The sequence below is a fragment of the Spermophilus citellus genome (genome assembly GCF_964194105.1).
Source record: "Spermophilus citellus genome assembly, chromosome: 2".
Classification (NCBI taxonomy): Eukaryota; Metazoa; Chordata; class Mammalia; order Rodentia; family Sciuridae; genus Spermophilus; species Spermophilus citellus.
Genome location: NC_138183.1, coordinates 228,114,872 through 228,132,264, shown reverse-complemented (window position 1 = coordinate 228,132,264; position 17,393 = coordinate 228,114,872). Strand labels below are relative to the sequence as shown.

General features: G+C 47.6%; 1 protein-coding gene across 2 annotated transcripts in view; it reads right to left on the bottom strand.

Annotated features, from left to right (window-relative positions):
• The window catches only part of LDLRAD3 (low density lipoprotein receptor class A domain containing 3), a 233,557-nt gene extending 216,521 nt beyond the window's left edge, over positions 1 to 17,036 (bottom strand). For both annotated transcript variants that reach the window (XM_081273161.1, XM_081273162.1), the window contains exon 1: positions 16,925 to 17,036. In XM_081273161.1, coding sequence (XP_081129287.1) covers positions 16,925 to 16,970 — 46 coding nt within the window. In that variant the 5' untranslated portion in view covers positions 16,971 to 17,036. The remainder of the gene's footprint in view (positions 1 to 16,924) is intronic.
• Positions 17,037 to 17,393: the final 357 nt, after the last annotated feature.

Below are 17,393 nucleotides of genomic sequence, written 5' to 3'. Positions count from 1 at the left end.
CCTTCTCCGCAGCACCTACCATACGGCACCCAGCTCTGACACCTGCGCCCTCATTTCCCTTCTCTTGACAAACTCTGAATTACTTAAGGTCCGGGGGAAACTCTGGATGATACAACCACACCTACCACATCACCTTACACAAGAGTAACAGCAATTGTTCTTTAAAACAAAGCAGTAAGACAATCCCAGATAGAAGACTGCAGTGTGAGGACCTCTCAGAGCCAGCGCTGAATTTCTTCCTAGGACCAAGGTAAGCAATGTGTATGCAGGTACACACACACACACACACACACACACACACACACCACAAATACGTTCATCCCCCAAATCTCAGGCAATGCAAGGGGACAGAAGTTAAAAACGGATTCCAATGGAATTTCAGGCCCTCGTCTTTGATGCTGGCCCCCCACAGTTCTGACTGCCTGTCAGTGTATGACTCCACTCCCTTCTCCCCGGCTCTGAGATATTTCTTGATTAAGCCCTTTTTCGATGGAGTCTTTGCCACCTTATTTCCATATCTTCATGCAGAGCACCGTTTCTGAGAGGCACCGGTTCTTCATTCATTTTACGAAACCAGCCTCTGGCCCTGTTCGGTTCCCCGCCCACGAGTTCTTAATCCACCTACTGTCCTTCCTGTGGTGTCCTAGGGATGCAAATGACTCAAGTCTGAAGACATTTCCGTTTCTTTCCATTCTGCTCCCACCCTCCACCTCTCCAGTGCACGAAACTTATTAGACAGGAGAGGGAACCCTCAGTGTCTTCCCCTAAATATCCTTGGAGAAAGGCACTTCCTGTGCAAATCTCCAAGGCTCCACAGCAGGAAGGCATTTGAGAGGAAGCACTCCAGAGAGCCCAGGATGTTTCCAGAGCCTCCCAGAGCAGCCAGGAGCCCCCACACAGCCACGTATGAAAAATTATCATGGGACACTAATCCTCAGGGTGGCCACACAGGTTGGGCCTGTGGGTCATTCGACCTCATCCATCCAAAGTATAAGAAGAATACATTTTTTAAAGGCCATATGAAAACAAAGAGTCGCACACACACAAAAAAATCTAATTTCAAGTTCATGGCTGGTGATTAGAAATTTCAAGATGAAGGTAAATTAACAGTCTTCATCTCTGCTTTAAGACCAAAGTAGCAGTTCCTCATTAAAAATATTCTCAACCACTGGGCCACATTCCCAGCCCTTTTTAGTGTTTTCCTTAGAGCCAGGGTCTCGCTAAGTTGCTTAAGACTTTATTTAATCGCTGAAGCCAGCTTTGAACTCTTGATCCTCCTGCCTCAGCCTCCTGAATTCTCAGTGCTCTTACAAGCTGTACAAACTGAAGCCAACTGAAGAGTCACTGAGTAGAAACTCACACAGTCATTCAACAAACATTTTCAGAGTACCCACCCCATTGCAGCACTGGGGATTCTGAAATTAATGCCACACCTAACCCTCAAGCCCAGGCTCAGAGCATGGATTACAAAGCACACAGTGAGTGTTCACAAAGTGTTAGCACACTGGGCAAAGCACCCTCCATGTGTAATCTCATCCCCTTGCACCCAAAATGCAATGAGCCTGGGATTAGACTTAACCTTTTGCAGGTAAAGCACCCCTGAGGCACTGGCCTCTGCAACAGGCCCAGGGTCACTCAGCCAGGCCTCCAGGTCCTGAGTCTTCCCTGAAACATCACTCCTCCAAACATCTGCTGGAAGCCAAGCAGGGCTTCCATTGCTTTGCTGGCTTTCTCACAGTGGGGCACGCTTCTTTCAGCCGCCTCCGAGTGCAACCCCAAAATCCACGTAGAAGGAAACCGTACCCCGCCCCCCGGCCCTAAGCTCCAGAGTTCAGGCCGGGAAATTCTTGCATAGCCCACACTGCAGCCACCTCCTCTAACCTGCCTGTGCTCTGTGGTCTCAGTTTCCACCCGCATATCCACTTCCGGGGCAAGCCTGGCCTCAGCCTACCACATACCCCCAGTTAGAAATAAGGGGGAGGCAAAAACTCAAACCACGGCAAGTCACCAGCGTGTACTTTGGGGAAACTAAATCAAAACTCCAATGCCAGAGGTTGGAAGAGATGAGGGGAGACAGGTGTTCTCCTAAACCACCAGTGGGAGGATGGGATTGCAGGGGGTGGGACCGCCTCCTAGAGAGGGCGACAGCACCTGCTCAGGTTGAAAACGCGCAAACCCTTTGATCAGCAGATCCACTTTGAGAGTGATGATTATCCCAGAGAAAGTCCTGCTGCCGAGAGCAGGGTGTGTGTGGCTATAATAACCTACCCGTCTTGCGGAGAGGTGAATAAACGAACGAGGACATCCACACAGTGGAATACTCCACCGTTAAAATAAACCACATCTCTGTGTGGCAACAGGATGGACCTCAGGACTGTAAGACCAAGTGAGAAGTCCGTGCCCAAAATACAGGCAGCGCACTAGTTTTTTAAAGCATCACAGTTAAAATGGAATGCACTGGATGTAGGCACACGGGTCAGTGGGAAAAGATGAGAAACATGGACAGAAAGAATGCATACCAGCTTGAGGTCAGTGGTGACCTCTAGGGTGGGACAGAAAGGAACGGGATCATGGCAAGTCTTTGACGACATCAGCGATCCAATTTTCTTTTCAAAAGCAAATCTGAGTTTAAGCGGCCCACGTTAAAAACCTGGTAAGTCTGTGTGAGGCACATTCAAGTTTGTCATGGTATTTTCAGTTCTTTCGAGATCCTTGAAAGATTCCAGAATCTAAAGTGATTGCAAAGTATATATTTGAAAGCACTTAGGTTACTTTTACGATCGTTTAGGGTTTAATGGCCATTCAATCGTAGAGAACACCCATAAATAATTTCAAAACTGGGTGCTACACTCAACATGAAGGAATATAAGGTAGCCGCAGCTGTTTAAAAGCTGAGACTAATTCTGTACCGGGAGGGGAATATGTTAAGGGCTGTTTTTAGAAAAGGAGGCTCGCTGGCTGGGCTTTGAAGGGGGAATCGGGAGCTTTCCTGAGAAACTGTCTACAGACACAGCCAGACAGCAAACACACCCCTAAGGCTGCATTTAGCTGTGGGGAAGGACCAGGCTGGGAGAGAGCATTCCTTCCCAGCCCAGCCGGCCAGACTGTTTGCTAAATACCCAAAAAGAGACAAGGGGCCTCTTGATCTGGACACCAGGCCACGGGGCAGGAGGCCTGATGCTGCCAGGAGGGGCAGGTTGCCATGACGCCCTCTTGCAGCATCCATCAGGGCCTGCGGACACTGGCAAATGGATGGGAGGAGCCTGCGAAGTTGCTGCTTCCTCCTGAGTTTGGTTCCAGCCTTTGCCCACCTCAATTCCCAACCCGCCGGAAGAGGGAGAGGGTAGAGTGGCTTCTTCTCCACCAACCCTTGAAAGCTGCTGCCGTAAAATTCAGGGGAAAAGTGGTGGATGAAAGAGTTTGGAAACATAAGAGCTAATGCTAGGCGATGAGCTTTGGAACAAAAAGCCATAATGACACCAACAACCAGCCTGGCACCCAAGAGTCCTGACAGAACCCACAGGAGAAGGAGGGGACTCAACCGCAGACTGACCCCAAATCTCTACCTCGTGGTGTCTGGGGGACACCTACAGCCAAATTTGGCTGAATTTAGAAAAATAAAGAAATGGCAGGCTGTGTCCAAGCCCCATGGTGCAATTTATACTACCTACACACTACTAATTTGAACCATTCTGTTTCCTAAGAATCCTCTTTCCATGTAAGGTTTATTCTTCTAGGTCAATTCTGTCTGCTAGAACTTTCTGCAGTCATGCACATGCTCTCCATCTGTGCTATCCAATATGGGAGCCACTCCTGAGCACCTGAAATGGGTCCCGTGTGGCTGAGAAACTGAAGTTTTCATTTTAATTTCATCTTAACTAAATTTAATTAACCACAGGTGTCTAGGGGCACCGTGTGACAGAGCCTAGGTCTGCAGTCCCCTTCGATGGCGTGCCCAGCATCTCACGACACTGATGAGGCAGCTCACCCCAGGAGTGAACGTTTTGTTAGCTCCCATGTTCTGCCACTCTAAACAATGCGGCCACAAAGACACCCACAGCTGTACCACTGTGTACATCCTAAACTACTTCCTTAGGAAGTGAAGTCGTGGAGTTGACAGGTAAATACGTCACTAGGCTCTTCCTACATTTTAATACAACCTGCTCTCGACAACGACATGGACAGCATTCTGCCTTCTACCAGCTGTTTCCACATCCTGGTGACCACCCTCATGAAGACATGAGCCAGGTAACATCACCCCCAAGGTACAGACAAGGACATGATCCATGAGAATGCTTGTCCCTGGCTTGACTGGGTTGGCTTAGTTTCAGTGAATGACACACCACATACACAAAGGTGGTTCCACAAGACCATGAGAGAGCGGAGAGATTTCCAGAGCCCGGTGACATGGACGGAGTACAACACATCACTCACCTGTCTGTGGTGGTGCTGGTATAAACAAACCCACAGGCCTGCCAGTCACACAGAGTATGGCAGACACACAATCAAGTACATCATCCCTGATGATGCCAACCATCGACTATGGTACACAACAGTCCCATGGCTTAATGACCGGGGTACACGTTGAGGAATACGCTGTTCTGTGACCATCAGAGTGTACTTACACAAACCAAGATGGCTCTCAGGCCAGAGGTGATATGATTAATAGGGGGACCACTGCTGACTGAAATCTCACTGGGCAGTACATATCTGTACTATACCTTCTAACCTGTGTTTAAATGTTCTCCTTCTCCTTATGTACTAAATACTAAACACCTTTCTGTAAAACAGTATGCAGTGTTACACCCTCAGCAGCCTCCCACGTGTCAAGTTACCGAATTCCTGACTGCATCAGGAAACCCAGCCAGTGACCCTCCCCCTCTGAGCCTGAGCGAGCTCGCTGTTGTGTTTGCATGCAACTCACTGATGGAGCCTTTCTCAGAACTCACCCCGTCATGAAGCAGCGCACGGCTCTATTTGTTCTCCCAGATTAATTTAATACAGAAAAATACTTATATTTCACTTATATTCGTAAGTGAAAAAAGCCCGACGTGAAATTATAGTCCATGTATGATCAAAACTATAAAAATCCAATACAACAGTAAACCAATGTGTGAACAACCTCTGCGTTATGCTACAAGTCAATGTGATTCTTTTATCCAAATTTTTATTGTACCTCTCATTACTACTAACAAATGACTAGCATTTGGTGAGCAATGGTAAAAAAGCTAAGTGGCTCAAATACAGTATCACATTTAAAACAGCTCTAAGGGATAGGGACCATCGTCATCCCTACTGACCCATGAAGATGTAGAGGATTGGAAATGTTTGAGAGAGCTGCCCAAGGTCAAGGTGGGAGCTGGAATCTGAACCTGCCTGGTCCATGCTAAAGCCTATGTTCTCTGCCACCATGTCAGTCTCCTCCAACTTCACCGTGTTTCCCTGTCACTTGGGGATCTTGTTAAAATGCAGATTCTGATTCAGGAGATGCTGATGCTGTTGGTGGGTAGCCCACACAGCTCTCCAACCAAGTCCACACTCTATCATCTTAAAAACAAAACACAAAAAAACAAAACACTTTACTTAGCTAGGAAATTGATTTCTAATAATCTAAATAATGTCAAAGCTTAATAATAGAGAAAATCAAAAACAGACTTTCCTTCTCCAAGTCCTTCTTTCCCAACCAGGCTCCTGCCGGTTCTCACTAGCAGATCCACCCCTGGGCAGCCACTGGTTTCAGGCTGACCACACTCAACTCCAGGCTTCATCAACCCCCTCATCTCATCAGCAGGGAGGATTTTTATCCCCAAGGCTTCCCTGAGCCAATTCTTTGCAGATCCAGAGAACAGGTGCATGGGGGAAAGACCCCTGGGGGCTCCCAGAGGAACCAGCCAGTTCCACTCCCCATTCTCAACTGTAGACACATCAGTGCCCTTTAGATCCCAGCATTTCCCTGTTCCCACAAGCTTTAAAAATAAAAAAAAGCATTAAAACTATATTCTCTAAATATTTTAACCTTCCAAGCATTAGCTAATTGCACACTTAAAGAACCTTCAACACTTCCATCATATTCACGATTCTTCCTGTCTGGTATGTGGGATGATCAGATGTTTGTTGTTTAATGAACCTTTGCCATTTGTGATAACCCTGTTTATCTATATTAATGCTTAATGCTACGAAATTACTTTTCTGATACCATGAAAGTAGCCTTTGTATAATAAGATTTTATTTCCCTAACTTTGCGTCTCTTTACGTCTCTTGGTTTTTACTGTGCCTCCCCAAAGAAACAGATAAATGTGTGTGGTTGTTTTTTTTTTTTTTAAATAAGGGTTAATGACATTTCGTTTTGCATTTAGTGTTATAATTGATGTATTTATATCACCCTCCATTTCCCTCAAAGATTGTATTTATTGATGTGCTTCCTTCCCGAAATCCATTTGTGCGGGTACACCAGCAAATTTTTATTTCCTTTTAAACTTGAGCAGAAGAATAAGTTTATTACTCTTTAATGTTTTAATGCTGATATTTTATAAAACAGAACTATTTTCATTTTTCCTCCTAGTAAGTTCTCCCACTCACTCGGTCAACTATGTAAACTCCCTTCAAGTGGAATCAAGGTGCTCAGCCGTTTTCATTACGCTGTCAGAAACCTTCTTTATACGCCACATGTTAGCCTCATAATGTACCATCTAATTTATCACCCCATTTACAATTGCTATAATCCATTTCCCTCTCAAGGGCCTCTTTTTCTTTGTCTTTTTAAGCCAAGCATATCTCTTATAAAGATCTTTACAGGTCTTTGAAGATCAATGAGACTGTTCCAAAACCTGGAGTTGCTGCAACACTTTGTCACCCGAGGGCAAAGTTAGCTTAGGTCAGGTAAATGTCATTCACCCAGTTTCATCTGACTCTGTCCTCAATGCTATTCTTCTTCAAAGTCAGTCTCCCATGAGTAGCTAACCTCCATTGCTTCCTCCAGGAAACCTACAGGAAACCCTATTGTGTGGCTGACTCGATGCCAAACACTAAATCAGGTGACGAGGCAGACATCAAAGGACACAACAGACTCCACCTGAGTCAGGAACTTCCATCACACGAGAAAGGAGAAGACAGCCTTTTTCTGTCCAGGATTGTTGCCTAGTCACACTTCCTAGGTCCTTTCAAAAGATACTGATATGGCCCACCATTTCTGGGAGGTGTTCTGTTCCCTGAATATATATTCCAACTTTTGATCATCTCTTTGCGCTGGTATGTTCAGTGTTCAAAAAAATGAACAATCTCTTTATATATTCAATATCCGTCAGCTTTTCTTGCACAGTCATTATCATTGACTTGGGTCATTTGGAAAAATGCATAAATGCATTTGGAAAACTCCAGATCTTTATCCTACCACATCACTGCTGCCTTCCGCGGGCGCCACCGATGGCTGCAGTCTCTCAGTCACATCTGCAGGATTAGTTCCCTCTTTCACTGACACAGAATGTTCCACAGGCAAAAATCATTGTTTATAGTGTTATCCCTGTGACAGCACTTAGCATCAATTCATAGCAGTTCTAGTTCATTCCCTGCCAGCTGGGCTCACAAGTTAGTATCATATTTTTTTTTTTTTTTTTTTGGATGGGGGAGGAACTCAGGGGCACTTGACCACGAAGCCACATCCCCAGGCCTATTTTGTACTTTACTTAAGAGACAGGGTCTCACGGAGTTGCTTAGCACCTCGCTTTTTGCTGAGGCTGGCTTTGAACTCGTGATCCTCCTGCCCCAGCCTTCTGAGCTGCTGGGATTACAGGCATGAGCTACCCACTGCACCTGGCCACTATCATACTTTTTAATCAAACTTATGATGATGCGTTTATACATGTGTTTTTGGAATCCCTTATGCAGTTTTCTTCTGGTTTCTCTTCCTTAGCAGCAACCATTTTTATGGCTTCAGTCCTGAAGAAATGAAAACCCTGTGTTGTTAATCACTCTTCCATCTTCCCCAAACTCCCTCATCTTATAGTTAAAAAAAAAAAAAAAAAAAAGTTGAATTTAGAACTTTCCAAACCATCATGAGGCTTCTCTAACTATGGAATTTCAAGTGTGACCAGGGCTCATTTTTCAGCCATTTCCAATTAGTTTAACGACTCCCAGAGAACACTGCTCTGATTCAAGGCTAAGGCTGAAGGGAAACGCTCCAGCGATGCCATCAAAGACCATGCGCTTCCGACGCCCCCAACGACAACCACCCTGGGCCTTGTAATAAGGAGCCAGGATTTTTAACTCAATCAAATTAAACACCCTTTGTGCTTTCGTTTCTCTGTGCCAACACATACACACACTAGTGTCCCACTGCCACCTGGAGCACTGGCACCTCGGGTTTGCGAGTCTTCTAAATCAAGTTATTCATAAACTCCACATCCCTCCAGCTCCCGGATGCCAAAGGCCTGTTCCAGAGTAAGCTAAATGGCTGCTCTCCGTCTTTGTGGCCGGTCTCCAGGAAGGAGATAGCCCCATCTGCACACTGTGCTGCCTGTCAAAAATCACACTTGGACTTGGGTGCCAGCAAATGTGCCCACATTATCACCAGTTATTCTCCTGATATCACAATGACTCATGAAAAGGAGAGTCTAGCTCCCAGTTCTCTGGAGAAATTCTGGGGTTCACTCCAGTGTGCCCATGGTGAATGACACTTGCTAGATGAGGAGTAATACTTCCCCACCAGGCACCACTGCCCACAAGAGCTCTCTGCTTTGAGGGATCAAGACAGGACGTGAAGCCCAGCATCTTCTTCAAGCTCTGCCTGAAATGCTTGCCTGCCCCAACACCTTTAATCAGATGGCAAAAACTTACCCCATTCAAGCTTCAGCTCAGGGTCAGAAGGGAATTTTTTTAAAAAGATTTTTAAATTTCTCTTTTTATATGAGGCATTATCATCCGCACTCTTAATTTTGCTTTAAAAATCTATTTCTAGACTTTGGAAACAGTGGGTCCTTCTCTATGGCACCCAGTACTCTTTAAGAAACGTACTGACTACCAATAAATGGCTTTCGATTGCTCATTCCAACGAAATATTTCCATGAAAGGGGAAGAAAATTCTCTCCATCATTAACATATTCAAAGGCAATTCTTGTGGTGCTAAATAATTGGTTTATTGATGTTACTGTTTCTTTTAATAAATCAAGCCTCTGCAAAGGCCAATTTAAATGCTCATAAGGATAAGTTCTCCACACAGGGGGAATGGCAGAAAACCATTCTCAACCTACCAAGGATAGACCACCGGAATAAAGCCAATTTTGGATTCCCCCCCACTCCAATGGCTCTCTAACAGATCATTGCATCTCACTCAATACATCAATATGACAGCAGTATCCAATGATGGAATTCTCTAGAACAACCCAGACAATACGCTTCCTCTTCTAACAAACAAGAAACAACAAAGCAACAGAGCCAGCGGTTAAAAGCACAGATTTCAGGTCGTGCAGACGCAAGCACCAACTATGCCGCCACTGGTACTTGCTGAGGGCTTGGGGGAAATGCCTTCACCTTTTAGTTTCCTCATCTGTAATATGGCAGAGCACTTGACCAGTTGAGTAAACTACATATCCCAGAAAGATGTTATCAAAGCTGCTTTCCAAAGAATGGGTAGATACAGAAAAGCTAAAAGAAATACAGCTAAGAAGACTCACCTTTGATATTAACATCACCCACATCCAGATGTGCCTAATGGCCAACAGCAACTTCTGCCGGCACAGGACAGGAGGAAGCTGAGTTACTGGTCGCTGGTGGGGCTTGGGCGGACCTGGCCACATTCATTTCTGTGTTATCGCTTCTGTCAAGTTGGGAACATTGTTTGGCTGCCCTGGCTGGACACACACTGCTGTTTAGAATGTCTACTTAAGGATGATGCTTAAATACGGCATGGAAATGAAAAATCATTGTGTACGGAAATGGTCAACTTGACAATAGTGAAGTAAATATCTATGACTGGATGAGTACAACTCCACCTCTTCTCGAAAAGCAGGAGCCAAGCACTGTAAGAGACCTAAAAGAGAAAGACACAAAAGAGCTACGCTGTACCGCTGCTATTCCTGCCTCAGAAACACGCACGAGATAGAGACAGAAGGTGCACCATGCATGAGCCGAGCAGAACAAGCAAAGGTGAGAAACTGCTAAGCGCTCTGGAGTAACAGAGACATCTGAAAAACAGGGGCAGGTGACCGAGCCATGTGGCTCAGGGAACAACTGATGAAATACAACAGTTCAGTTAAAAAAAAAAAAAAAAAAAACTACCACTGTGGACAGGTATGAGCTGATTGAATTATGTCCCTCAATGTGCATGTGTATTTACACATCCTTCCATCTGAAGGCTGAAGTGAGATAGTGAGATAGATAGATAGATAGATAGATAGACAGATGGATGGAAGAGGAGAGAAGTGTAAAAGGAAGAGAAAGGAAGATTTGTAATATTTTATCATCCTTTCTTCTGTTTTGTTTCAATTCTGTATAATGAGCAGGTACTCAGTGTACTATTTTGGTGGTGTTTTTAATTTGAGAAGATTACAACAAAATAATACCTGTACAGTGTTTGGCACTCTGCCAAACAGAGCAAACCTTCACTGAGAAGCGAGAAATGTGACACATACATTGAACACAGGATCCCAGCCCCCAAGAAGTGCACAATCTAGTGGGATCTGCACTAAGAGAGGTAAGAGCTTGTGTGTGTGTGTGTGTGTGTGTGTGTGTGTGTAAAACTAGGTCATCCTTCTGTATCTACTTGCAGGGTCCACACCTGTGGATTCAACCAACCACAGATCAAAATTATTGGGGAAAAAATTTCATCTGTATTTTACATATACAGACTTTTCTTGTCATTTTTCCCAAAACAACATAGTGTTTATACATAACATTTACACTGTGTTAGATATCATAGAGTCATGTAGAGATGATTTAAAGTATACGGGATAACCACCTAGATTCTACTCAAATACCATTAACACTTTACACAAGGGACCTTGAGCATCAGTGGATTTGGGTATCCAAGGCAGATCCTGGAACCAATTCTCAAAGATGATGGGTGATGACTGTATACAAACATACATAACATGTCTGACCATAAGTTAAAGAAGGCTGTCGTCCAGTAATTTTAAGAAATTACTCAAATCTCAGAAGTCTCAAGTCAGAAGACTTTCAGAACGCCAACACACATACCTGGACATTTTATCTGGAAAGTTAAAGCCGCCAGCTAGGGCCTGTGTTATCAGCTCTGGAACCTGTTCAAAAAATGATGTATGGACTGAAAATCTGCAAACACCGGGGGTCCATATGTGCCGGGAATTGTGACATCTGCGTAGCTCCGTTCCCACCAAGGTCCCCAAGATTCTCACATTTGGAAATTCCCTCAAGGTTCAGGGGTGGGGGGGGGGGGGTGAGGAGCACCTCTACAATCCCCAGAGAACCATAAAAGCCAGTAAACAATCTCACACCCATCAGTGGATCACTGGGTTCTTCAAGGGCAAAGATCAGGTTCTGCACAGGTTTGCACTTCTAGAGCACAACACAGGGCCTGGGTGGGGCAGAGCTGGTATCACACCAGAAGCAAGAGGGTTTAAGAAGAATTTTCAGCCAGGCCTGGTGGCACATGCCTATAATCCCAGCGGCTCTGGAGGCTGAGGCAGGAGTTCAAAGCCAGCCTGCAACAACAAAGCACTAAGCAACTCAGTGAGACCCTGCCTCTAAAGATAAGACAAAGCCAGGCTGGGAATGTGGCTCAGTGGTCCAGTACCCCCGAGATCAATCAACCAGTAACTGCCCGCCCCCCCAAAAAAAGAACTTTCTAGTTACTCAAAGATAAAAAGGATAATGATAACCACATGTTTGGGAAGCCAGAGCTCCTTTTCAGAGTAGGCTTTTGGAAAGAGGCAAAGGCACCTGAACTAAGACCATGTTTCCCTCTTCCCATGAAGCCCAGTGTCCCCCTCTGGGTCCTGCAAATTCATGCCCAAAGATGAAGGCGGCAGAGAGGAGAAAAGGAAGGGGAAAACACTCAAGGAAGTCTGGGAGAGAACAAAGGCAGTGACACCTGGGGGCCCTGTGCCTTCGAGGAACCCAAGAGTTACAAAACAACACTTCAAAAAGACTTTAGAGACTGGAAGAGGAGAACTCTGAAAACCCAGCTTGCCGCTGGTGGGGACGACTTTCCCCACCACCTGCAGAACCCCCGGCCTCCTATAGCCTTCTGATGGCCTGGAGGAGGAATCCGGAGGGAAAGAACAATCACTGCTCTGTGGACCCGAGGAAGGGGAACTTCCCGGGGAAAGATTTCAACACTCCAACTCCCAAGGCAAACTCTCAGGTAGCCTGTTCTCCTCTGGCCCCAGGCCCCGAGAACTTCCCAAGTTTAACATTCTGGGAGCCAGGTGGCTTCGGATGGCAGTGGCCACCTACCTGTTACCTCTTTCCCAGCACATGTCTCTCTCAAGGGAACCAAACTGCAGGCAAAAATTCCAGAAGTTTCACTACAGTAAAAGGGAGAGCGGAGGGTGGGTGCTGAGGGCATTTCTAGTTAAGAATGTGTTTTCACCCTGAACTTGTGTGGCTGCAGAAACAAAGCAGAGGCCCAATGGCCCCTTGGGAGTAGAGCGCTCTGATGACCCACTGCACCCAGAAGGCAGTTTTAAGGAAGGCAGCAAAGAATAGCAAGAAGGCTTGCCCCCACCATATGAAGGATTCTCAACCAGGGGTGAGATGGCAATGTCTGGGGACAATCTTGGTGGTCAAAACTGCAGGGAAGAGGGACTGCTACTGGCATCTAGAACCAGTGATGCTGAAGGAAATCCTACAATGCCCAGGCTGGCCCCACAGCAGGAACTCTGTAGTCCTAAATGTCAGCAGTTCCAAGGCTGAAAAACCCCACACTAGACGAACCCACCTCCCAGCTCCTGCCACCATCGAAACAAATCCTACCTCAAAAGAAAATTTGCTGTCCCTCTGACTGAGCAGCTACCTTACTCCGGGAGTCCACATCTGGTAAGCAAATTCAACATCAAGCATCAAGCACCATCTTCAATATCTGTCTGATTCCCTAAACATGCTCATTTAAGGACACTCCCCAGTACCCAAGTGAGTAGATTCTTTTGAATCCAATGGAAGAAAGGAGTGTGCACACACACGCAGGAGCCACCATTTCTTAAAAAATAATCTCCCTGGGTGTCAGGTAAAGGCACTGACCAAAAATAAAACTAAATAAATAAATAAATCGAACTACAGTTAGAATGGCTCAGACAGCTCCAACATAGTTCACAGAGAGAGCGAGAGAGAGAGAGAGAGAGAGAGAAACTTGATGAAAACCAAAAATACATTTGTCCCTGGAGCTTTCCCATAGCTAAAAACAGTTTTGTTGCTCTAAGAGGCTTCCATGGCATATAGTTATCTTTGATATTTATGTATAAAATGTAATAAACATATAACAAACGGAGAAATACCAATAGAGAGTTTGATGAATAAAAATGACCCCCTATGTAAGCACCACTGCGGTCCAGCAAGGGGACCTGGCGTGCAGTGTCTTTCCTCCAGGCTCTCCAACCAGGGACACAGAAGAGAGCCCTCAGTTATTCTGACCAAGTTCCAACATGACTCAAGGACTGAGATTTATTTTATGTACTTGCCATGCATGGCAACATGTCCTCCGGAGAAAGCTTAGGCCTCAGTTGAATGTGTTCAGAGCAGCGACCTCAAAATGACCAGATTTGGGAGGACGGTGAGGACCATGTTAATTCATAAAGACCTCTGGAAGACCAGGCCAGCAGCACCAATACTGGAATCTTGGGAATGGTGGGAAAAGATCAGGTGGGGCCCAGAGAAGCCGGAGGAGTTAAAATCTAACTCAGCACTCACCTTCCCGTGGTGCTCTGGGAGTTATTGATTGCTCCAGAACCATCAAACCTAGATAGTCCTGCTACGTGACCTCAGTGCAAAAACTCAACAAGACAGTGTGTTTATGGTGGCAAGCAGAGCTTCTCACACACAGGAGATGCACCAAAAATACTGGGTTCCCTTTTCTCCCTTGCCCACGCAAACAGGCAAAGTGATAAAGGTCAGGACTTTCCAGTGAAATCATTTCATTATAAATATGCCTGATGCCTCAAAGTCTCTTAAGATGTTTTGGGAAGGTGACAATACAAGCCCACTGTCAACTTATCCTGTTCCAGACCCAGAATTTTACCACCCCACCCTCTCCTACTCACATCCCTGTCCCTCCCCCAACCTATGGCACAGCAAATGGCCCAGTGGGCTATCAGGAAAAAACACCTCACACCCCACTAGGAAGGCCAGTCACACCTCTTTGAAGATGAAAAGCAGCAAGGTGTGTTTATTTGTACTCTGGGTGCACAGTCTCATCTACCCGGGTTGGGCTGTGCTGGGCCCTGTAACTACTTAGCTAGTTAAAAAATAAATCAAAATGACCCCTCATGCCATTAAGCAGCTCTTTCCAGGAGAAAAGGTCAATACCCACACTCCCAGGAGCACACACAGGGGGGAAAGGGAGCCTTTTCCCTGACAGAAGGGGGATGTCAGGGAGACTCGGCAAAGGTCACCCAGGAGGAGGCCGCCCATCCATCTGGCATGGCCACCATTAGAAATGGCTCGAGGCACACACTTAAACCCACCAAGTCCACACACACGCAGGAAAACTGGACATCAGACACTGTGACTGGGGCTGAGCTCTCTAGCAGGATACATTAAAATATAATAACCGAAATCAATGTTTCATTTCCCTAACACAAACAATTAAAACAAAGGAAAAAACAAACACACACACACACACACAGAGAGATGATGAAAGCGTCTGAGAAGGTTCCTGAACAACAAAGGGTTCTAAATTGCTCCTGGAATGCATGTGGCCTTCCAGCCTCACAAAGACCCAGGGCTCAGACTAGGGCTCAACTTTGACCTCAACTTTCTTTTACAGACTCTCAAAAGGAGGCAAAAATCCAAAGTCTGGCTTTTACAATCTCTCTTGTTTTAACAAATTCTCAGAAGAGCACTGAAGTATAGGGTATGTATGGGATAGGTTAGGGTATCTGGTCTGACTATGAACCTCAACTTTGGGAAAAATGACCAGCCCTGCTTCTGGCAACATGTGGGTCAAAATGCAACTCATGTTTAAAAGATGATGCTTAATGTAAAATGAAAAATGCACACTCCAACCCACCTAGACGTTTCCTGTAAAACAGCAACCACACAGGTAATGCAGAGCCCACAGATAATGGACAACCTCCACCAGGGGACAGTTGGGCTGTTCCTTCCCTCCCCCTAGTAACCTCCCACTACAACTATTTTATTTATTTTAGCTCTGTGCTATATGTACACACATACTACATAATCATTGCTGCCAGGGAGGGACACAATTACCTTCCCAATGTTTTCTAGAGACATAGATTCAACTCAAGCAACCCAGTACCAACTGGAGAGGCAACAAATAACAGTGTCCACTGACCCACAAGCTATACACACAGGAGAGTCCAGACTGTCCTTTGGTATTATCAAGGGATACGCCACAGCTGTGAGAATCAAGTATATGAATCCAGGCCTGTCTTCATATCTGAGATGCCCTGGAAATGGGTCTGATCTAACGGCCTCCACATAATTCACACCTGCTGGCAGATGCCCAACACCCCTCAGAACTCTTTCCTCAGAGTGGCCAATAGCTCAGGGAAAACAGGGCACCTTGACCCAAATCTGGTTTTAACCCACAGCAGCCACAGCAGGTCCAGCCCCTCACTGTCTAAATGGAGTCTCAGAGGAGTGGGGATGATGTCATAGGTGTGGGGCGGGGGTTCGAGGGCTGCCCAGCAGATTCTGATGATGGTCAGAGCCCAGGACTGCTAGAAAAGGCGCAGACTTCCCTTCAAAGCACTTACATCTCCAAGGGACAGCTCAGAATAGAGTGTCTTCCCCAACCAGCACATCACCAGACACATCTCAACAGGCAAGTTGCTAGAAGCATTTGGTAAAAATCACACAAATTAGAGATGAAGATGGTACAAATGCTGGACGAGTAGCTTTCTGCTTAAGAAAACTCCTGGGCCCTGTCACCCACTTTCTGGGCATCAGGTGTCCAGAAATAAATATCGGGGGGCCAAAAGCGGGCGGGGCACCGAGGAGGGGCCGCTGACAGCTGAGGCAGGCGGGCAGGGGCTGGGGAGGAAGGGCTCCAAGCTGGAACTCGGAGCGTGCCCACATCAGCAGAAAAGTTCCTGGGAACAGCACGCTATCTCGGAGGAAAGGAGGCTCGCTGTTCTCCGGGCCCTCAGGATACACAGGCCAGAGCCCCGGGGGCAGACGACTTAAATCAAGGTCGGGTTCCCAGGGTGAGTGGAGAGAACTAATAATTCCCAGGTCCGGCCCTGCTTCATCTCACTCTGCCCAAACCAAACCCGGTCCCAGGGAGGAGAGGGAGGAAGCGGCGATGGTCCGCGCGCGGTGCAAGTGGGGAGACTGAGGCACCGGTCCACGCCGGAGACTCCGGGAGAGGCCCCGGGGAGGGCAGTGCGGCACCGAGTGCCCGGGCGTCTGGGAAGACGCGATCAGGGCAGAGTTCTCCCTTCCCCTCCCCTCCTCCGCTCCCCAACACACACAACACACTCACAGACACACTCGAGCTACGCCCAATCCGGGCAGCCGCCGGGCTCCCCGCGCGGGGCTGCACACAAAGCCCCGCCCGCGTACACCGACACACGCCACCCGGCGCGCTCGCCCACACAATAGCACCGCGCGCACCCCGCGCGGCCCCTCGGCGGGGTCCCGGCCAGCTCGGCGCCGGAGTCCGCCCTCCGCGCACACCCACGCCCGCAGCCACGGCCCGCGCGCGGGGAGGAGACGCGATCGCGCCCGGCCACCGGCCCGCGCCCCGCGGCAACTTCGCCGCGCGCCCCCCACTCACCCGCGGCGCTGCTCAGCAGCAGGCACAGCGGCCCCAGCAGCCACATGGCGTGGCCGCCGCTCCCGCTGCCCGGCGCCGTCGCTGCCCCCGCGGCCTCAGCGCTGACCCCGCCCCTCGCGCCGGCCCCGCCCTCTGCCGGCCCGCCCCCCGCCCCTCCGGCCAGGCTCCCAGAAGTTTTGCCAGCGCGGGGCTGCGCGTCGCAGCCCGCGTCCCGCCCGGTGTCCCCTCTCCAAGGGGCCGCGGAAGGGGCCCCGTAGGGTCCGACCTTTCGCTGCTCGCTGCCTCCGCCGTTTCATCGCGGGTACCTCCTCACTGGCCTGACTCTGCGCTCTGCTCGGGTTTCTCCCCCTTGCCTCCTCTTTTTTCCCTACATCTTCCGAGGATGCGGCGCTCGTCATCTCCCCAGACCCTCAACTTGAGTTCTTTACTCAACTACAAAAGAAGAGCACTCCAGGGAGGAAAAGAAAAA